Source organism: Squalius cephalus (assembly GCF_949319135.1).
Source record: "Squalius cephalus genome assembly, chromosome: 25".
NCBI lineage: Eukaryota > Metazoa > Chordata > Actinopteri > Cypriniformes > Leuciscidae > Squalius > Squalius cephalus.
Window position 1 is genome coordinate 8,545,033 of NC_137146.1, and position 23,567 is coordinate 8,568,599.

At 38.6% G+C, this 23,567-nt stretch overlaps 1 protein-coding gene across 1 annotated transcript in view; it reads left to right on the forward strand.

Annotated features, from left to right (window-relative positions):
* Window positions 1–367: 367 nt before the first annotated feature.
* hs6st1b (heparan sulfate 6-O-sulfotransferase 1b) overlaps window positions 368–23,567 on the forward strand; it is a 50,975-nt gene continuing 27,775 nt past the window's right edge. The window contains exon 1 of the mRNA XM_079863531.1: window positions 368–1,207. Within this exon, the coding sequence (XP_079719657.1) occupies window positions 687–1,207 (521 nt within the window). The 5' untranslated portion in view covers window positions 368–686. The remainder of the gene's footprint in view (window positions 1,208–23,567) is intronic.

Here is a 23,567-nt window from a genome sequence, read left to right on the forward strand (position 1 = left end):
GAATTGCTTATTTTCAATTAGCTTGTGTGTGCACCATAAAACATTAAATAGTTTATTATTAGAGTCGACTTAATGGAAAATATTAATAATCTTTTTTTTTTTTTTTTTAACCAAGTGTCTACTCAGGGGTTCTGTAGAATTTTTCAAAGAAAAAGTTTTAAAAGGTATCATTATATTTCGCGATATCTGGCATTAAAAATGTAACAGAGTAATAATAATGAAATAGTCAACATTATGTTTTTTTTTTTTTTTTTTTTTTTTTTTTTTTTGCTTTTCAAAAAATAAACTGCAAACGGGAACTCCAAACGAAGCATTAAAGCCCATTTCCTCACAGTTACTAGTGAGAGCTTGATGTGTGTGGGGGAAAGTGGGTGTCGCTGTTTAGAATAATTATACGAGACAAGGGAGGTATTTTCTGACTAGTCGCTTCACAGAGGACTCAACAACTCGAGGTCTGAGGGCTGCTGTGCCTTCATCTGCAGCACGGGTCCCGTGAACGGATTTGATCTGGATTTTCGACAGGTATAGGACCGGTCGAAATGTGGATGTAATGTATCCAAGCACACATTGTCTCGAGATCCCGAACTCTTAAGTGGACCTATGATGATCTGTCTACGAAGAGACGCGAAGGGTGCAAGCCACCACAGAAGCCCCGCGGACTGTTGTTGTCTGAGAAATGATAACAAATGAACGACACGGAAAGGAACATGGTTGAAAGGACCAGTAAATTTCTGTTGATCGTCGTCGGATCGGTCTTCTTCATGCTGATTTTGTACCAGTACGTGGCTCCCGGGGTGATAAACTTCGGCTCCCCGCACGGGTACCTTCTCGGCGAAGAGGACATGACCATTTTCCCCACTCCGGATCCGCACTATGTGAAAAAGTACTACTTCCCCATTAAAGATCTAGAGCGCAATATCGATTTCGAAATCAAGGGAGAAGACGTGATTGTGTTTCTCCACATCCAAAAGACCGGCGGGACCACCTTCGGGAGACACCTGGTCCAAAATGTTCGACTGGAGCTTCCGTGTGATTGTAGACCGGGGCAGAAGAAGTGTACTTGCTACCGTCCGAACCGAAAGGAGACCTGGCTGTTTTCTCGGTTCTCCACCGGCTGGAGTTGCGGTTTACATGCGGACTGGACCGAGCTCACCAACTGCGTCCCGGGAGTTCTCAACAAAAAAGAGAGCATGTCGAAAAAAATGAGGTGAGTTTGTTTGTTTGACCCTGCTGAAAATCTCAAGGTTTTCAAAACATTCAGTGTCGCGAAGAGTTACTCTGAGAGCGTAAGTCAAATTTTGGGTTTATCGTTGCCTGTATAGATAACATTAAGGTTTGAAACTGTTTTTCTGTGTAAAATCGCCTCAGTAAATCTCCAGTCGTGTGTAAACAACAGAATTTCTGTAGCCTATTAGTTCTCGCTTAGAAAACGTTCAAGTCGCCGTTTACCCAGTCAAGCTTAAAGTATCAGTTTCACGAAGGAAAAACATGCTGGAATCCGTTACATTTGTTCCGAATGAGTTTCGTATGGGCAATATCGCTTCATTTTTTTTTTTTTTTTTTTTTTCGTTTACTGCTTCGATGCGGGGATGGTGTTTCCTCATTTGTTTTACCGAAGTTATGCTGTAAGAGTTGAAAGGGACATTCCACGTTTTAAAAAAATTTTAAAAAGTGATTTTGACGTATTTTGTTTTTTAAAAACATTTAATCAGACAAAAAAAATATGATTTAGATAGATAATTTTCATCTGTAGTAGTCTCTGGGACCTATAGCCTAATAAAATATTGCCATATTGAGATGTAGTAGGCTATTGCTGTGTCTTTGAAAAGGCTGATGGGAAATAGTTGACAGCTTTTAGTTAATTTAGCCATTGGTCATGTGTTCAAGCCAAGGTAGTGGCACTACAAGTCGTATGTTAGAAAGATTTAATTCTCACGTTTGATATGTCCATATTTTTAATAATCAGTTGTTTACTCTATGTATCATGGTTACAGGACTGACTATTTAAGACCTACTGACAACTCATTTGACACTTGTCCTTAAAGCGTTTACATCCTGAAGAGATGATGATGTCATTATGACATTTAAAAAAAAAAAAAAAAAAAAATTATTCATGGAATATTACATCAAGTTGAAACTTTTATTTAGTCCCTTGAACTTGACCTAAAGAAAAATGTATTACTCAGTGGCACAGTAGTAATAGTTAGTTTATTGCTCCATCCCTTTGAGTTTAAACTTGTCTTTAATTTCTATGAAAATGTCCCATAGTTTCTGCAAAATTGTATTTGGAACTATCAGAACTTTTTCTTATTTAGTTTATATTTTTGATGAAAGTGGTATCACAAGTCCTTTGGGTGAAGGTCTCTGCGTGTTAGGCTACTGTCTTTCTGCGTGGCAAAGTAATTTAATTCCATTTAAGCTTTGATCTGACTCCATTTAATCACGACCTCGAATTTAAGTTAGATTGCCAATTGGTTATTGGTCAATTATATAATAGTTAAGCAATAGGCCTACATTGGATTGTTCTAGTTAACTCTTTACTTATATTTTATCTGTTCATATTAGGAAGCTATGTCACTCAGAGGTCCTCACGCCTTGTTTAATGTGGGTCTCACTCACGATCACAATCTCACCAGCTTCGATCACTAAACAGAGGTAATTGCTATATACCTGAGATTGGTCGCTTTCACGCTTACACAATCAAAGATACTTTGGTATAGCCCCCATGATTGCATACACTTGAGATTAAAGTAACGTTTACTTCAGCAGAGGTATGGCCACTACTACAGATATAGTCAAATTACTTTACTTGTCTTATAATAGCTTTGGATTGGCCATGCCGTGGTTTCCCACGTACACTTAACTAAAGTAACATTAAATTAAAACGGAGGTAAGACACACCTAGATTTAGGTTGGTCAAGCATCACTTTTGCTGCCCTAAACGGAAATTCACTTTTTGTCTTTCCAAAACACGTACACTTGAATTAGTGCCAAATATTAGTCATCACTAATCTGACGCAAAACTTGCTGTAACATACGAATCCGTTTAATCTGCTTGGGAAAACAATTTCAGAGTCAGTCGGAATAAAATCAAATGTAACAATTTATTATGTCAGGTAAATGTATCATGTCAATTTCATAATCAGTTCAAAGATAATAAATACAAAACATCAAATGCTCTGGAATAAAGAGAAAAGATGCAAACCTGACATTAGAAAATACATGATGCTGAGAGTCTTGGCCACTCTCAGCATCACGGGCTAATTTGAGCTACAAATCGCCCTGAGCATCTTGTTGCATTTCTTTATATAAACGGAAACTTCTTTCACATGGAAACATTTGCTAACAATGGGAATTTGCATTCAGATTTTACACCTTTTGGGAGCAGGATGCCATTTGCCTGGAAGACACACCCTCCTCCGTGTGCAAGTTATCTCTAAACTCTTAAACACCTTAATACCTTTTGGTTTACTTCTTTGGGAATGAGACCTTTCAAATGATACCAAACATTAGGGGTGGGAATCTCTAGGCACCTCACGATTCGATTCGATTACGATTCAGAGGGTAACGATTATCGATTATTAACGATTTTTATTTTTTTTTTTTACTTACTTGGTACTTTTAAAGCAAAGTATTTATGATGACCCATAACGAACTTACTTGCATCTTCCTATATTAATTTTATTAATAAAACAAATGGAAGTGATTTGAACATTGCAAAGAACCAACAGGAAAATAAATGTGTGCCTGTACTAGCAGTGTACTTGTAGTAAATAAATACAAACTTCAGCATATTCTGAATCTCTAGCATTTAATAATAGACTTCTAACCAACATCCTCTTGTTATTTCCAATGAGCAATATAATCCTTCAGACAAAAAAAACATTTTGCTGTAGCAAAATCACAAACAGTTTTCGTTCAAAAATATAGAATTATGTACCAGCAGCTCTCATATAATGCTTGTGGACTTACGCATATTCTGAATAATTAGTAACATACAAAGCCGCTCTTATACACAACTAAATAATAAAGAGTTATGACTTGAAATGTTTGCTGTATACCACAATCAAAAACAGCAAGTGAATGAACATCTGCAGAGAGCACAGTTAAAATTAAACTTTTTGTGACTGGCATTGCACATATTGCAGGGCAGTATAAAGTAGGCTACGTATAACAGATCGGTTTACAGTATATTGATGAGAAAACTAAATACTGAAGGCAGCTCTCATACAAAAAATACTAAATAGGTAACAATGAAATTGCCAATTTTCCATACGTTAGCTTTTAACGAAGAGGGTGCCGTTCGAATTTGGCGCTCAGCCGTCATGCGTCTGTTATGTGCGCGCCACAGACTGCACGCGCACTGCACGTCCGCTTAGAGTTCCGCCTTTTGCGTTCCGTCAATATTACGTTATTAGAAAAGAAAAAAAAAATTTTTTTAGAGAATCGATTTTTTGACATTTGTGAATCGATTCAGAATCGTCCACGTCCGCATCGCGATGCATCTAAGAATCGATTTTTTCTCCCACCCCTACCAAACGTGTAATACTGTATGATAATTATTCACATTAAACCATATAGATTCTTGGGTGAATTTTGGTGATCTCAGCATGAGAGAGAAGGAATGGGGGAAGAGGGAAAGAGATGTAGATTAGGATGATTCTGAGGTGAGACTTCCGTCTCGAATGGTGCACAAGAGTTCAAATGTTAATTTCCTTAGTTCTCTCAGAGAGTTGCCCTCTTTTCCAGTTTTTCCAGTCTTACATAACTATGGTATTTTGGTGGAAACTGTGGTTCCACCACCCCATGCAGGGCTTGAACCTATACAGGGTTTCATTTTAGAGTTTTAACCAGTAAGCTATATCACCCCTATTTCTGTCCTGCATGTCAATTTTTTAAGCTGATCACAAAATGAAGTGGCTCAGTTGTGTTTATTGTCACAATGACTAGAAAACACCAAAGCAGTTTCAGTTTATACACAAGGAAGCTCTCCAGCTGTGTAACCAGTTAACTCAGACGCACAATGGGGTGTGTTTTAGCAGGCCTGCAGGGAGAGCTGAAATAACATGCTGATATCTTGCTATTCTGGACAGCTTAAAAAGACATCTTTCATGACGACTTTGTGCGTTTAAAAATCACTGGGACTAAATGTGATAATGGATACTGTGACTCATGTTTCAGAGTTACTAAGTGCAAGGAAAAGTCATCCTAGAACTTGCCTTGCCTTTCACTTTCCCAGGTGGTTTTCTAAAGGATTTTTTTTTTTTTTTACTCTGCCGGGGAACTTTGTGGAATGACTGAGCATTCCAGTGTATGTTTAGCAAATGGCCAGTTAACCTCTTGAACCTCTAATTGACATGATGTTTGGAAAAACCTGCACTTTTCAGTCAAGACCTTCTAGATCCACAGGTTTCTCAACCATTGAATGGCCACATTCTGTCAGCTGTAGGCTAGGCTGATGAAAATTGGAAATTTCATGGATGGTTATGTCCAATAACTGAAAGAGAGGGTTTAAAAGCTGGCCCAACTAGCCTAATAGGTATCCCGCTGGCTGAGTGCATCACATATGCCTTGATGCACAGGCCTAAGTGACTCGCACTACCAAGAGAGCCATGAGTTGTTACTGGCTGGTCTCAACGGCCCCACACCATCAGCCACAGTTACACTTAAACAAGTAGAGCGCCGTTCACACTCCCCTGCTGTTGACATGTTTTCAAGATGGAATCGCCATGTGTTCAGTGACTACAAAGTGCTTTATAGTACACAATTCACTGGGTTTTAATACAGAGATAATGTGACCCTGAAGTTAAGTTAAAATCTCTAGGAACGTTTTAAAAGAGGTAAATGCATATTAAGAAATGTGTTCACATGCTAATGAAATTGATGGTATGCACAATATATCAGTACTATATCAGTTATCAGACTATTATAATATATTTTTTATTTTTTCATTTAGATTATGTTTGCCATCATCTAATTCTCACTTGAAGTTAATCTACTTTTTTATAAAAACACTATACTACAATGTATACTACATTCTACTAGAAGTTGAACCTCCTTCTCTAATGTGTTTTATGGTGGGGGCAGTTGCTTGTTAAGATTATCATAAAATTCAGAGTAAAGGCTCATTATCTGTCCTTCCCCTGGGTAACGTCTTAATGACGTGTGTGTGTGTGTGTGTGTGTGTGTGTGTGTGTGTGTGTGTGTGTGTGTGTGTGTGTGTACGCCGATGAGAGAAGGAGAGCAATTTGAGACTCAACCAGAAATAGAATAAGGTTAGTTGCACTTGAGGAAAATGTTGTAACTGATAGTATGGGGTCTACCGTCTGTGCACTACTGTATTAACATCTCATGCAGTTGCATGGAGAGGTGTTGTGTAAATGACTCATTTGTGATTTGTGACTGTCTATGAATTCTTTGTGTATCTTGTGTTCGTAATAGACCTTTATCACACTACCGTGTTCAGGTTCAAGCTTCAAGCTTCAAATAGTAGTGTAAAAAACTTCCGCTGTAGCCTGTATCAATGGCTGTGCCCATAGCACGGGATTGTTGTGATGTCAAATTCAGCACAGACAGGCCTACTTCTTCTAAAGACATCAATCTCATTTTACAATCATTAATTTGAGTATTGTGAAACAAGAAAAAACATAGAGGAATAATATTCAGTTTTTCCCACAGGATTTTGTGAGACCTTATTTAAAGGGGAGCGCTTGTATGCGCAATACTTTAGAGTCTGACCACCTTATTTTATTAGAGAACTGCAAGATTACTATAATTATTGTATTCAACTTATTGTATTAAACAATAATGTTCGCATTTTTTGACGCACTTCCTTCACAATGCAATCATCAATAATTAGATCAAATTGAAGTTGTTTAAATAAAGGGGTGTTTCCAGCCCATGCACAATTCACTAAATTTTAGTGACGGTTTGGTTTGAGCTATATACTCCGTGTTTGAGTGTAATGATTTGATAGCATTATAATGTAGTGTAGACAAACATTGGTGGTAATATAATGCAAAATTAAAGAAAATAGCTTTAAAAACCAAATTAAATCAGTCCGATAATTCCTCTGGCAGTAACTTGAGCTGCGTGCTGCCCGTTAACCTCAATCGCGTCTCAAATAATGTGACACAATAAAATAAAAGATGACATACATAGGGTCTATATAAACAGTTTTAAATATTGATGTTTGATTAAATTAGTTTATTTGAATTTTCTTCTCAAAACTGGCGTCCGTCCATTGACAATAATGCAGGCGGAAATTCGCTTACGCTACTAATCGGAGCCGGTTGTGAAGACGCTGACTGTGATGAAGGCCTATACAGGAAATGCAAGTACAAGTTAGTATAAGCAGAACAGCTTCAAACAACCTTTAAAATATTTGAGAAAACTCACAGTTTCACAGTAAATTGTAATTTCAAAATAGTATTCAACAAGTCAAATTATTGGGGTATTAATCGTGCCAATAGCACAAACTGTGGACATTGCTAAAGTTTAATACTTAGCGTTTTGAAGAACACTGCATTCTGCCCTGTGCTTAATCCATCACCCACACACACCATGTTAGTTTTCACCTAAGCAAGCAGCTATTGACAGCTTTAAGTCCAATCTGTCTGTAGCCCTTGGCAACAGACTGTTTACATCGTCTGCATGTCATGAGAGTTGCTTATCTTTACGATTATATAGGAAACTGCTGTTTAAATGCAGGGCCGGCGTCCATATAAACCTTACCGTTATCAGATAATAAGATTATGTTGCAATAATGTTTTTTATTAATCTGTATGTAATTTAAGTAGCACCACACCTCTCTGCTTTCTGGGCTGATGATGTGCAGTTCAAAGTGGAGATGTGATGAAACGTTGGCTGTCATAGATCTGGATCAGGCGGGATGGTGACATAGATTTAGACAGAGCTGCTTTTGTGCTAAATTTGGGTCTCGGGCTCCACTGGGAACTGTTCAGGGATATTATGTCTAGGTAAGGTCTCTTTGTAGCTTGAATGATTATAAGAGGATTTGTTCTGGACATAAATGCTGATAATAATCAGTACAGCAAATCTTCAGCCTGATTTTTATGAAACTAATGTGCAGCATAGGTTTATTATGAATTGCTTTGCAGTATTCATGGTGCTTGTGACGTTTTGTGATGAATACTTAGCCCACTAGAGTCAAATGGCTATTTCTGGAAGACTTTCACTGACTAATAGGTTTCAGTCGAAGATGTAGGCCTAGCCTACTGTATGAATAAAGCAATTTGTGTATTAAAACTAATGGAGACTGTAATAACGTAATAATAGAACAGAAATGTCTGTTGGCGTTTCTATTTGTCATTATATGTAGTTCTGGCATGTGTGTTTTTAGAACGACATCTGCATCATTATCAACATATAAATAGCATCTGAAATGTAGTATTTCAAATGAACAACTTTAGAGATGTAAAAATGTTAATGGATAGTTTTAGGTTCATAGGATATTTAATTAAGGCCATCCTTAAAAATATTCTTGTTTGCCGTAACCCGACCGACCCAGTCAATTTAGGTCCGACCCAATTATTTATTTTTTTTCCCTTTTAGTCCGACCGACTTGCCGATTGTAAACTTGCGTTAAGACCGACCGATTTTTTTTTTACTCTTCAAACAACTAATACAAATGCAATAAAATGATATTAATTATATTTTATTGTGAATAAATAGGCCTACATATAGGCTACAAACGTAGGCTACGCTCTTCCTTTTAAATAAAAACCCGTGGCGTCATCTATGATTATAAGGGCTGTGTAGGCTGTAGGCCTATGCGAAATGAAAGCGAAATCGCGACACTCAGATCCACGAAAAATATGTTTTAGTAGGCTAATTCTATGAATTACACTGCGCAAACCAAAAGTAGGCTATTATACCCACCGGATGAAGAGGGATTGGCTCTCCACAGAACATAATTTATAGCCTATTCATTTTATTTTATTTTTCGTGTTCGCATTTATGAGGAAGAAACAATGTTACGGACGTGACCGCTCTGAAAGCGGCAATTAAAACTTCACAGAGATCTCAAACAGGCATTTAAAACACCAAATATTAAGAATGGGCATATCAAGCAAAATAAAATTCGATGATTGATCGAAAATTGTATCTCTCCCCCCACATGCTCACCGGCAACGCTCCGACAGTAAATTTCTCTGTAGGCTACTGTCTAATAGGCCTGTGTTGTAGCCCACAGTCATTAAAAAACGATTTAGTTTCATATTCATGTTTAAATAAAATAATATTTATTTTTTAAATTTCATGTTGATTATATGAAAAGTGAATAGCATGAATAAGATAAGATGATCCCGAAAATATCGGAAGACAAATGGAGTAGGCAGACATGATTTTAACCACTTCATTAAGTTTGTTTTTGTAGAAAGTCTGTCTTTAAAGTGAATTTCGTTTTGTATTAATTGTATCTTAATTTTGATCAATGTTTCATCAACCAATTTCATGTATTTAATAAATAAGAGGTAGGCTAAATAAGGCAATATAATCAGGACACGGAGTCGCCGGCGCGTGAACTGGAGCTGGTCTCTTAAATGAACCGAAACTCAGCGTATAAGCTACTTGCCTCACAGACCTGAGACATATATATAGGCCTATATATAAAAAAGCATGAAATGTACACTTTTAAACAAAACAATTCAAAATGAAAGAAAACAGACTGCTCTCTGCTTATGTAATGAAATGTGCATTTCTCTCTGGCGCGTTCACTAGGCTACTGCGAAGATCGCGTCAGCATCATCAACTTCATCTTTGTCACAGAAAACACTTGTTTATTAATAAACAATTGAAATGTCTCCTTGATTTGACATACTAATAATCATCACTTTTCCCAATTCTGACAGCTTAGGTGCGTTATTGGCAGCGCTCCCGTTACATGAATAGGCCTATAATATTACCGCTATAATATTATTCTTTGGTGTTCAGTTTATACAGGTTTTCTAATTGTTATTTAATATATATATAGCACGAAGTTCTGGAAAACTGTCAGTGAAGTCCCGATATGCAAATTTGACCAAAATTGTACTTTTTTTTTTACATCGAATCTCGAAAAAAAAATATATAGACCGACCAACCGACCTTTTTTTTTTTTTTTTTGCTGTTACGGCAAACCAAGATATTTTTAAGGATGGCCTAATTGAGTTGATTTTATTGTATTTAATCAACACGAATAATTTAATCTGTTCAATTCCATCAAATTTATTTAACTAATTTAAAAGGACTTCATCACTTTAGTTTAGCCTAAAAATAATAAACTTTAAAATGGGAAAATTATTAATTCTGTAATTTAATCTTACGTAAATCATAAATTTTTTGTAATGGTTTATACTTTTTTATTTTTTTATTTTTTGAGAAGGTTTTTGGCTTAGTGTAGGATTGAGGTGTGGTTTATTTATTTGCTTTTTTGAGGGCTTATTTATTTATTGGGGGGTTTGGAGTCTAAGATTTATTCTATTGTTATTGAAAGTATGAAAAATTACTGTTTTCTATGTATGTTAACGGATTTTAAAATGTAATTTATTCCTGTAATGTTAAAGCTGAATTTTCAGCAGCCATTACTCCAGTCTTCAGTGTCACATGGTCCTATACAAATATATTTATGATATAAATATAATATAAAGGATTCATAAAGATTTTTATGCCATTTTTAGCACATTTTTTAGCCTTTTGGGCACCGGTAAAAAATAATATATAAAAAAAAAATTGTAGTTTATATGTTGCTTGCAAAAAAAAAAATTATAATAACGTAGTTTTGGCATATACTGGTAGGGCCTAACGGCTGAACATAACAAGCTGAAAAATTAATACAATGATCAATGAGACCGAGGGGTCACAAAGGTTATAAATAGACTCTGACGGGGTGAATCCTCTTTGCCGCACTGGTGTAATCTTGAAGAAGGTGTGTGGACTGGTAATAGTAGTGGTGCTGGCTGCAGGATGTGATTTACTGTGAGCCAGAGAGACAGGACAGCAGCCTGTGAGGGAACAGGCCAGCGGTAAGCCACTAACTACCTGTCCGCTGAGACAAATTAGGGCCAAATTCTCTCAGACTTTCCCCTGCTCTTATTTTTTTGTTGTGCTCATTACCTCCCTCACTGTATCTACTGCTCTTTCTTACCACTTCATAGCTTTTCTCTCTCTGTTCTTCTCTGCGAGCATGACTGAAATGTCTCCTTTAATGTAAAACTGCACAATTATGACCATATTCTTTTGTGTTGCTTGCGTAGTAAAATGATGCTGGGAAAGTATATAAATTGTGGTTACCTGGCATGCGAGTTTAATGCAGAAGTCTGGGCATGGATTTCCTGTAGCAGGCATGAAACTGGATGAGCTCTGGATGAGCGGTGGTCTGTAGCGGCGATGAGAAGCAGGAGTTTTGTCGCTAAATTGAATCAGATACTGTCAGGCTGTGATGGCTCACGGTTCAGTGAGAGCCACTCAGACACACTTTGGAGGTAATTGGAGGACTTTTCTCTTCAACCTCACTCGTTCTCACGTTGATTTATCTTAAGAGATACCATACCAGTGTAGAGCTGATATTATTCTGATTTTTCACTGATATCACTCATTCAGCCCCTTTTCTGGTCCTCATGGTCTATCAGTCTCATGTTGAATTTTGATGTCCGCATTGGAGCTTATTCATTCCAACAACCAAACTGTTTGATTTTTACGATACATTTGAGGTAAATTGGACATAATTCTTCGAGTAATGTGGAATATAATAGATTTTTTCTTCGCTCAAACTCAAATGCGTTTCGTTTTTTGTAGTCTGAACTCTGAACAGATATTGAAATTAGATTCAAAACAGATTTTGTTAATGCATCTCTGTCTGAACAACCATTGGCGTTTTTACGATGCATTTGGATTTGGTTAACTGACCACATGAAAAACATAATCAATGGCGGTCCATCAATTGCACATTTCTTGGCCGTTGCACATTGAATTGGATGTGGTGTTTGCAAAGTTCAAAGCCTTTCATGATTGTGGTAAAGCTCAGTATTAAGGTTAGCTGGTCAGAGGATACACCTGAACTTTGGGACATTAGCTGTGTCAGTGACTGTACATTGCATGATAGCATAGTGCACAGCCACGTCCATATGAGCTGGGACAGCCTTAGTGTGTTAATCCAATCAGATCAGCGAGGGATTAGAGGCCGTTGTCTCCGAAGAAAACCATGGAGTTATGCTAATCTCTTTAGCGATGTGTGCTGGGCCATTGCGTCTCTCTCTCTCTCTCTCATGAGATGGAGACAGACAGTTGGTTCCTGTGTTGACATGGGGTAATTTCATACAAAAAAAAACATCCACGATGATGCATTTTTTTTGGACCACAAGGGTTGGGAACATAGAAACGTCTTCATGCCAATTCACACTGAACTGACAGACGCCGACCAACGGCAACAGGTTTTGTCAGGTCAGTGTGTTACCCCTGTCGGCGTCTGTTGTCGTTGGTCAGAGCACGTTTTCACCATTTGAACGTGTTGAATCAGTTTTTTAGGGTCGTGGAATGTCTTGTATAAAAAAATTAGTAATGCAGCACAACCATGGCTGTATTTCCCAAAAGCATCGTAAGCCTAAGTGGATCGTAGAGAGCATTGGTGGCAATTGTTCTACGATTAACTTAGGCTTACGTTGCTTTTGGGAAACACCGCCCAGTATAGTTTGATTCCTAAATTAATTCATATAATGAGTCAGTTATTTTTTGTGAATCAGAAACATACTGTGCAACCAGTTTCTTGAATGTATGAATCTTATGAGTCGGCTCATTTTAGTGAATCAAAAACATAGAAAACCGTTATCGGAAACACTTTAGTTTAGGGTCCAATTCTTTTTGATCCCTACAGTGTTACGGAAAAGGCTTAGTCGGGCCTCGGTTTTAACAAACTTGAAAGTTTTTTCTTAAATATGAAACTCTTGTCTGTACCAAACCGAGAAACACTTTAATGTCTTATTCAGCATGAAAGTTGAAATTGATGCTTACAAATGCGTCACACTTTTAATGGCAAAAAGTCCTGCTCGAATACGCCCTGCGCTTGCCTCAGTGACTAGATGACTGATGTTCACATCATTTGCCGGGACTCAGTGCTGTATGAAATTGAATTCAGGGAAAGCGAAGCCCGCAAGATGGGGATTTAGTAGCTGATCATTGTATTCTACTAGGGAGAGAAATGTTATCAGTTACTCCCTTCGGGAAAAGCAGGCTTAAACCGAAGCAAACATATACGGACTTCACCACACAATAAAAGAGTTTCTCATGATCTGTGTTCCTGTCGTTCTCAAATAGCATCAAGGACATTAGGGGGATGAGGAATTTATGTTGGCAATAATGACAGTCGTGCTTTTTCATTTTTAATTCAAACATTTTGCCATGACCTTTTGATTTCCTTGCCCTCCTTTGTCTCGGTGTGTGAGATGTCTGCAGTTGAATGACATCTCACTTAGCACGTCTTCAGATCTATACCGGTGCGCTCAGGAAATGGGCCGTCCTGCCGTCTTGCACTAGATTGATGCTCTACAAGGGCAAATTACAAGGTAATGAGTGGTTAGCAGGAGACACTCTTTAATTATGGCCTGATGGTCTCGAGTGAGTCTGAAGGACAACTATGGATTATTGTGTGCCTGTTTCTGTGTGTCTGGATGTTTCAAGTAGCTACTGGTCACCGTCTCACACTTTCCCCTGTATTTTTAGTCTATTCCGAATCTGGAGGCCCATTTCAAGGCGGTCTAATAATAGCCCTGGGGCCTATTATGACAATGACGTGCAATCTGTCTTTTTCTACTGAATGGTCGGCAGGACGCAGGCCGACTGCGGAGATTCAGCTCGTGCTAGCTGAGATACCCTCATTAAAAGTGGTCTTAATGAAATATGTGAAAACGGGTGATGAAGGAGAGCAGTTTGTGCGGGAACGATGACAGAATCAAAGCTGTGACCAAATGGTGGTTCCCAGTGGGATTTCATTATCGAATTGTCAAGCACATGTCAACATATTTGCACATGCACACTTAGTGGTTCATGTAGGAGGAGTTGTTGTTTTTTTCTTTTTCTTTTTTTTGGCTACATGTGGACGTCATTGGTGACATTGGGCAACTCAAGCTGTGTTACACATAATTGTGCCTGCACAGAATCTGCACACTTTTTCCCCATATTTTCCACACTGATTGTGGAGAAAAATCAGCTGTATTTATTTAAATATGATTTATTTTTATTTTTTTTGCCTTTTTGCTTCTTCAGTGAGAATTTTGCATCGATTTTGCAATGTGCACATGCGCGATAGTCACATGTGCGATGTCAAGTATAGGGATCGTAGTGATTCGTATAGAACAGGCCCCGCAGTTTGAAACGCACATGATTTGTGGATTAATTACAAAGTTTAACCATCATAGAGTTAAAGTTAATCATTTGCATGTGTTTTAGGTCCTGTCAGTTTAAATTTTCAAGCAATTAAAAAAATGTAAGCACAAGAAATATATAACTCAATTTGGAATTTGTGTGCTGTTTTCTTTGTAGACAGCATGCAAAAACAGAATTCCGTTCTCTTTCACGTCTATTTGGGCTTGAGCGGACATATACATGCAAAATTTTGTCAAAATGCCTGACTCTGTGAGTATCCTCACAAACAGTCGCTTAGCCTATGGCTTAAGTGAACGTAAACAACTAAAACAGATGTGTACCAGGATCCATGCATTCGGTCTTAAAGTGACAGCAGCCTAATAAACCTGCTGCTGTCTGTGTCATTAATGTTAATCAAACAATAAAATACAAGAGCTATTCAAGTCATCTGGTGTTTGTTTTTATAAATTGTTTTTATATCCCAATATATATCACAGAAAAACTAAACATCACTATGTCTGTTTTTTCCAATATCGTGCAGCCCTACCAGTGAGTATGTTTAAGGTGCGGGCTCTGCAGTGAGGAAGAGCCGGGTAATGTGTTCTAGTGGAGAAGAACAAAGTTCCCGTGTAGTTGTTATAGAACAGCACGGTTGGTTCTGATTCATTGGATTCACTCTTTTGCAGACGTTCACCTCCCACTGCCTCTAATATGCTCAGCCCGTCAACACGCGTATAGTAATTCCAGGCTCCCTCTGGCTGCTTTCTGGCTTTACAGTAAGTCCTGGACACAGATCCTGCAACACTGCACCAGATTGATTCCTTTTGCATGCCGTAAATCTTCCCACACCCCTGCTAATGCCCTGAGAACTGAGCTGGGAGAGATGCCTCTTCATTACCCCAACAGCGGGGCATCCGAACCAACCTGTGACACAGCCGATTCTCAGCACAAACCGCATCTGTTATCCCAGAAGATGTTAAATAAAGAAAAGGAAAGGCTGAGCGTGTGGAAAATGATAATTTGGCTCGAATCTGAAGGGTTTGGTTTTTTTTGTTTACCCTTGTTGTTGCTGAGCAGATGTCTTCAGCCAGTGCGAATTGGATTCCGTGAAATCAGGGCTGGCATTGTGTTATTAGACATCTGGATGCTGTTGTCTGATATTTGGCTGTGCAGCAGTTGAGGGCTTTAAACCAGCAAATTTTTCGATTATGTGCCTCTTGCGCCCACAGTTGAAAATGTATAAACATCTAAACGCTAGAAGGAACATGAGAGATCGATGGAGATGGAGCATATGCTGGGAAAACAAAAGTTTAAACTCATATTTTGAAGCTTCCCACCTCCCTGATTTTGAAACATAAACCTAGCGGGTAGGGATGTTAACCGATGACCGTTTGACCGTATCAACGTTAACCGATCAAAGTTGTCGGTAGTCGGTTAAAGGCTATTATAGACAGTGGACTAAACGCTACTACAGTTAGCCATCTCATTCCAAGATCTTTTTGTGTGAAGTAAACAAATCCCTCACACTAAATTTTTCATAACTCACCTGTTTGTACTTAATAAACCAATAAAAACATTTGGCGCAAGGTCACAGCGTTTGGGTTCGCGCGCTCACAAGGTTTGCGAAAAGTAAAGGCTACAGGCTAAAACACTCGAGGTTAGAGCCAGGGCAGACGACAGGATGAAGCGTGTAAAGTAGTGTGTGGGACCATTTCACCAAAAAGAATGACACAGATGTAAGCTGCAACTTGTGTGATACAGTGATTAAATACAGTAGTAGCTTGTACCCAAACCATTTTGAAACTAATGAGCCATTTGTCCTCCGATTACATACAAGCTCCTCGGCGCCGCGTTTGCGGGACTCATGTTTCGCGCTGTACGGGATTTTAAAAAAGTGACGTGAGTGGAAGGGCGGCGCCGGGGCAGTGTGTGTGTGAGCGGGAGGCAGAGCGGCAGAGAGATGCGATAGAGTTGCGAAATTGCAGGCGCGGCTCAAAATGGCTGTTATTTCAAATAGCCTAGCATATTTTAACCCTTTAGGCGCCAAGTTTTTTTTTGAAAAAATGCTGGATTTTGACATCAAAATTTCAAAAGCTTGTGGCTTGAAAGGGCTTAAATATAGAGATCTACTGTAAATTAGAAAAATGTTGGGGATGACTGAAAGTTTATATGGGGTGTAATACTAATCTAATTTGCATATTATGACGTCATCAGGGGGCGGCCCTCTTGAATTTCATAATATTCAGGAAATAGTAGATATTGAACTGATGTTTGAACTTATTTGCATGTTTTATTTTTATTTATCCTCATTCCAAATGATGAGAAAAGAGGAAACCAACAATAACAGGAGAAAGTACTAAATTATTACTATACTATATAGTAAAACGCATGTGAACAGTAGCCTACTTTTTGATCAGTTCATCAGTAATATTCAGGAAATAGTAGATATTGAATTGATGTTGGAATTTATTTACATAAGAGGAAACCAACAATAAAATAGGAGAAAGTACAAAATTATTACTATATTACAATACTTTAGTAGTAAAACACATGTGAACAGTAGCCTACTTTTGGATCAGTTCATCAGTAATATTCAGGAAAAAATATATATAGAGTGGTTTTTTTTTGTTTTTTTTTGTCTTTTTATCCTCATTCCAAATGATCAGGAAAAGAGTACACTAAGCTTACGTCCACCCCTGCCACCCCCATCCCCGTTGGGCAAATGGTCAAAATGATCTGTTTGTGCTTCGTGAACACTCGCACCTTGCACGGCGGCACCATTGCGCGGCAAAGATGTACCGGGAGATGCGCGCGCGTGCGGCACGTTGCGCGGCAAAGATGTACCGGGAGATGCACGCGCGGCACCATTGCGCGGCAAAGATGTACTGGGAGAAGCGCGGGCGGCACCATTGCGCGGCAAAGATGTACCGGGAGAAGCGCGGGCGGCACCATTGCGCGGCAAAGATGTACCGGGAGAAGCGCGATCATTAGACGGCCGATCGTCATTTCCAAAAGGCAAATATTCCTCTTCAGAGTCAGAATCGGCGAATAACATTTGAACACATCCTCACGGACCACAGTACAAGTTTTTATTAGCCATTTTCTCTCACAAATCTCACAATTTACTCAGACGCTGTGAACTGAACTGCTTCCGCATCAATGACACGATCGCTCACTTGCTCTGCTGTTTCCTCCAACACTTTAAATAGGAACATGATGTCATTTTGGTCTTGAATCGAAGTATTACATGTCTGCCATCTAGTGGTAGGGAATACAAATGAGATATTACACCATATTAGGATCTACAGCCTGTTTTATTAAGTATGACGTCTTGTCGCAATTTTGCGACTTTGGCGCTTAGAGGGTTAAACTAATCGGTTAACCGGTTTCAACCGGCTAGTGAGGCTCGGTGGTCGGTCAAGAATTTTTTTCGTTTTCGCCATCCCTACTAGCGGGATTGGGAGGGAGGGAAAACCAATGCACACACCACTGGAGATATTATTACCCATTTATGGTACTATTTATACCTCCACTGGGCCTGCAGAACACTGAGGGGAAGTGAGGTCATATATGTTGAGATTGCTGGAGGCTGATTTACATTCTCCTGAACATGTTTTATTTATTAATACTATGATGGAGGTCAGTAACAGGCGCATATCCAGCATGGTGTTGGAGGCGGCGAGAGCACCGGCTCGCCTGCAGCGAGTTGAGGGATGTGGGTGGGTTTTGGTTTATGCTCTTACCTGGACATGGATCAGAAAGGCAACAGGCCGTTCAGGCTTTTGGTGGTTTGAGATGTGAGAGCATGCCCATGGGTTGTTGTTGATGTTGAAATTGAAGGAGAAAAAGAGAGGGAGAGAGAGGGGAGTGATAAATAGATAAATCTAACCACATTGATGAAAAGATTTACATTGACCTCCAAAACTGTCTGTGAAGAGTAATTGTGGGAAAAGATGAATGGTCTGTTGCCTCCCTTCAAAATCACAAAAGGAGATTGGGTGCAAGACCATCTATTTATCTATCTCTCTATCTGTCTGTCAATGGCAGAAACGTCAACAGGATATATCCCTTGGCAGGGATTGAAAAAAGTATCAAGTCAGAGTTTTGCTTCTAGTGTCACAAACATAAATAAATTAAAAAAAAACATCTGAAGGCCAGTAAATTACAAGACTGCGCACTGTACATCATACCCGAGGGATGATGGAATATCATGTCTACTACTTCATCTTCTGCTGTTTTGCATTATTCAGCCGTTTTCAATTAGGTAACAAAGTTTTTTATGTAACTAAACATAGCACAGGGCCACTGGTCTCCAAAGCAGCTAAAGGATTCAGTTTTTGCTTTATAATCTGTTCTCCAAATAACTGTAGAGGAGATTATGAGCGAGTTTTACCTTAGGATGCTGATGTTAAAGGGATTGGGACCAAGAAATAAAAATCTGTCATTATTTACTCGCCCTCATGTCATTTCAAAGCTGCATGACTGACTTTCCTCTGTAGAACACAAAAGGTTTTTCTGGAGAATATTTTGGGCTCTCGTTTGTGTAACAAAAATGAATAAGGACTGTCAAGCTCCAAAATGACCAAAAATGTACCAGAGAAGTAGCACATCTCATGCACTATATTCCAAGATAGCTTTGTGTGAGAAACAGACTTAAATATAAGTTATTGACTTCTAATCGTCCACCCCAGTGAAGTGTTAACCTATGCGACTGGATCTCAAGAAGTGCTCGTCAGTCCCATTACCTTGAAAAGTGTGGCCAGGCTTTTTGTCTAAAAAGGAAGTCATACAAGTTTTGAATGATATGAAGTTGAGTAAATGATGACATAAGGTTCATTTTTGATGAACTATCCCTTTAAGGAGCTTGAGGAAGACACTCTCAGAGTTGTTTGTTGGTAGTGTGTGTTACTGTGTTTGTTTAAATTTCTTGGTGTGGCCCTGAGTGTGGGTTTTTAATATGTCTAGATTTTTATTGCCATTGGGAAAAGGCTGGAGCTTTTGTGAACTACAGCCTAAATTGACAAGTAGATTGAATTTGTGCAAATGGATGATGAAATGCTATTGAAATATTCATTTTTCCGTTGTGCTACAGATGGGTTGGGGCTCCCACCCACATGTCCCGGTACTGCTTCACTTGAGAAAAAACTGTCACAGATTCGTCACCTCACAGCTGTTCTCCAGAGGAAGAGAGTTCCCATAAACGGACGCATTTCTCTTCATGATCAAACCACTATTGAAGTTGTTCCTCAGAACGAAATGAAAAGAAACCGAGGGAACAAGCATTCTTAATACAAGAACATCCAGTCTTCTGTTATTAAATGTTCTGAGGTGTTGTCCTGCGTTGCTATAATAAATTTAAAAGGGGAAACTTGGGATCTAACATATTAAAGGCAGTGCAGGAATCTTGCAGTATGGAGGTATGTGAACTGGTCTGTTCGATGAGCATGATAATTGAATTGTTGGAAATGCAAATCCATTTCAATGGCATCTGCAGACAATGACCACTGCAAGAAAAAGAAGACCCACCTGTGAAAGCTATGAGTATGTGCAGGGAATTGTGGGTAACCATTGCTTTGCAAGCAGACAAAGACCCTTTGAATCTCTGCAAGCTTTTCAGTCTTTTCTCTCTGGACTAAAAGTAGTTAAGACCTATCATGTCTGTCAATCTTTTCTCTCCTTTCTCTCAGTCTCTCATTCACTCTTTCATTTTCAATAGATTTAGTCAGTGTAGAAGTTTCGTAGGAATACATTGATATTGAAATTGAAAAGTCGACATAGAATTTTAATACTGGCCATTTAAGGGTTCTCAGTCATAACATGAGAACACTAAGCAATTTTATAATTAATAATATAAATTAATAATAAAATACTAAAAACCAAAATAAACTGTTTTAAGTGCTACAAGTGAATTTAGGCATCACAACATTATAATGTACAGTATGAAAAATGGACATTCATTTTGAGATTTGCAAAAGATTGCATTTAATAGTGTTATTAGTGTTTTTAAATATTAGCTTTACCGTATTTTCCCGACTATAAGTCGCACTTTTTTTTCATAGTTTGGCTGGTCCTGCTACTTATAGTCTTGTATATCAAAATTAATTTAGACTGAGATGAAAACATTACCGTCTACAGCCGTGAGAGGGCGCTCTATGGCGGAGTTGTTCAGAAGCGACACCAAGGATGAAGACAATTCAATGGATTCAGTGATGTGGAATGAGATCGCAGGAGCTTCGTGAACTTGTTTACTGGTAACTTGCTTGTTGGACTCGCTGGCTTATGTAAAGTTAGCCTATTCAGCCTCCCAGGTATATGTTCTTTATGCTATTGTGTAGCTGAATAACTGTTAATGTGTTGCGTTAACATACCGGACACCTACTCAGCCTGTTGTTCTGTGTGCTACTGTGTAGTTGAATAACTTGCCTTTCCAGATTAAATGTCTGTTCTTGGTCTTGGATTTTGTGAAATAAATTTCTAAATAAATGCGACTTATAGTCCAGTGCGACTTATATATGTTTTTTTCCTCTTCATGACGCATTTTTTGACTGATGCGACTTATATTCCGGAGCGACTTATAGTCCGGAAAATACGGTAAGTGGGTAGATCTAACGCTATCCCTTTAAGTTAGCGCTTTGTATGTTTCACTTGTAAGACTTGTTTGTATTTGTTTGAGCGAGGTTCTAGTTGGGTGAACACAAGTAAATCCAACTATCCATCATTCTCATCAGCCGAGCATTTCTTTACCTCAGCAAGCCGCCCGTTCCCCCTAAACTCCTGAGTAGGTGCTTTGGAAAGTTTGTTCATTGAAAAAAAAAGAGGGGAAAAAAAGTGCTGAAGGGGATTTTCCTTTTGAAGCGCAGCGGCCACGGCTACGTATCGGTCTTTGCTGTATGATGGCGTGATTGAAAGCTAAACATGCAGGCTTTCTAGAAGATCAAATGATACGAGTTGCTTATTCCTCCAGTGCACAGTGTTTTCCTTGGATTAGCGCTGATTTGCAGGGGTTTGAATATGTTAGTAGGTGCAGTACACGTTGCTTGCAGGCCTTACACTTCAAAGACATCTCACACACTATTTCTGACTGTTTTAATGGCCACTGGTGGAGGAAACTGGATGTGATTTATAGGTTGTGAGTGAAACCACTTGATTTACTTTGCTGCGTCTTACGTCATTTCGAAGGAACTCTGCTCCATCATCATTTTTTGGCAGCCCTGTTGAAGCCAGGGGGACTGTGACCAGGGGATTTTTTTGTCATAGAGTGTTCAGGGTTTTTTCCAAAGAATTATAGGCTAATTGATGACGCAGCTCAGCAAGAATAAAAAGTGCTGGTGTCTGCCAGTAAAACTGAATTGCGACAGAGAAAACAAAAGAAATCATGTCTTTCTTGCGTAGATGGGTTGACTTCATTTTTTTATGTTCTACTGTACGATATGTGAAGCTCAGTCCGGTTTTGTTTCTTTTTCAGGTGCATTTAAAACATCCGTCCATCCCCATCATGGCAGAGTACTTTCCCTTTTAGTTTAATGCTAATCTCAAAGTGTTTACTCACTGCTTAAAGATGTAATTGCCTTTGGTAACAAAATATTAAACCTAGGTATGCACAATATATCAGTAACGTAGCTATTAAACAGGTTTTTGCATTCTCGTTTCTTCTATTCACATTTAGATTACATTTGCCGTCATTTAATTCTCAAAGTTCATCTTTAAAACATTAATAATTTAAAAACACTGTTAATTGTTATCTTTAGAAATGAAAGTGTTGTGATTGCTAAATTAATTTTAAATGATTGATTTTAGCCTGAGATTGGTCGATTGAATGACATTTTGCTCATTACACCTGTGCACTAAAAATGGCTGGGTTAAACCCACAACCCATTTGGAAACCCAGCACTGGATAAATATCGGACAGAACACATGCTGGGTTAAAGGAAGTGTGGGTTGCACACTTTAACCCAACTTTTGCTCATATTGACTAAAAGCTGGGCTAATTTTGGTTATTGTAACATTCAGTTAACAGGAGATACTTCAAAATGGCCATGTCTTGTATCTCACTCTGTCTTGCAATGCAAGCGAACCTAGCAGATGTGAAATAATGTTGGTTACTCTCTCTGCAGGACACTTGTGTGCATGACCTCATACATACACTAAAAATGATGTGTGTGCGTCTGTGTGTGTACGCTCTTGCGTTGTTCGGTTGCGTGTATGGAGTTCAGTGCAGGATGCAGTGGTCTGGGTCCCTCTGTGCTAGTGAAACACGAGGTGATCTGTGATTTATTGTGTCATTTATCACCTTCTATGTCCCAAGTAGCTGTTGCCCAGATGGTCTTGTCGTTAAGAGGTGTAAATTTCACATTTAAATGGAATCATTCCAGAACTATGTATGCGCATACATGCCTTTTAAAATGAGTTCTTTATCATGCTATTGTGCACATTTTAAACAAAATAATTCAAAAATAATTGATTTACTTTTTTTTCACAGTAAACCTCATTGCTAATGTAAAAACTCTGCAACCATCTCCAAATATAGTTTGTCAAAGCTTTTATTTGCCATTTTGTGGCATGTCACCAGGCATTTTGCTTATTTTGGTCCTGTTATTGAGGATTTTGTGTGTGTGTGCTTGTGTACACACATATATGTGTGTTTGTGATGATCCTAATGCTGGCAGCTGCATCCTGTTATCATTTACTAGGGTCAGCAAACCCATTGAGTCTTTGAATGATGGCTTTAGCCTCCTTTAGCAGGTGTTTAATGGAAGAATGAGCCAAAGCCTCCTTCCCTTTACCTTCAGTTTCATTAAACCTTCAGACTGGAGCTTTTAACAGCAGCTGAGGATGGACCGAATAAAGCCGAAATCATATTTAAGCATCTTTCAGGGAAGAAATGGCCTTTTAAAGCATTGAGAAGGAAAACGGCTCATCTGGGATTCTTCCTAAAGGTTTTGGGTCAAATAGGATTTACAGAGGGTTCTTCTCAGGACTGCTTTGAGCTTCATTTAAGAACATAAGATGTTTCTATTTGCCTGTTTTTTGGCAAACTTGCTTTGATATATGATTGTATAATATTATTTCAATGTTAATGCGGCGACGTTGATGTGTGAAACTTGCTTGTCGTCTATCATGTTGCTGAAATAGACCATTTGGCCTCCTGAGAGAAGAGTTTCGAACAAACCAATGTCCCCATTCACATGCTAACAACTATTCAGTTTCAC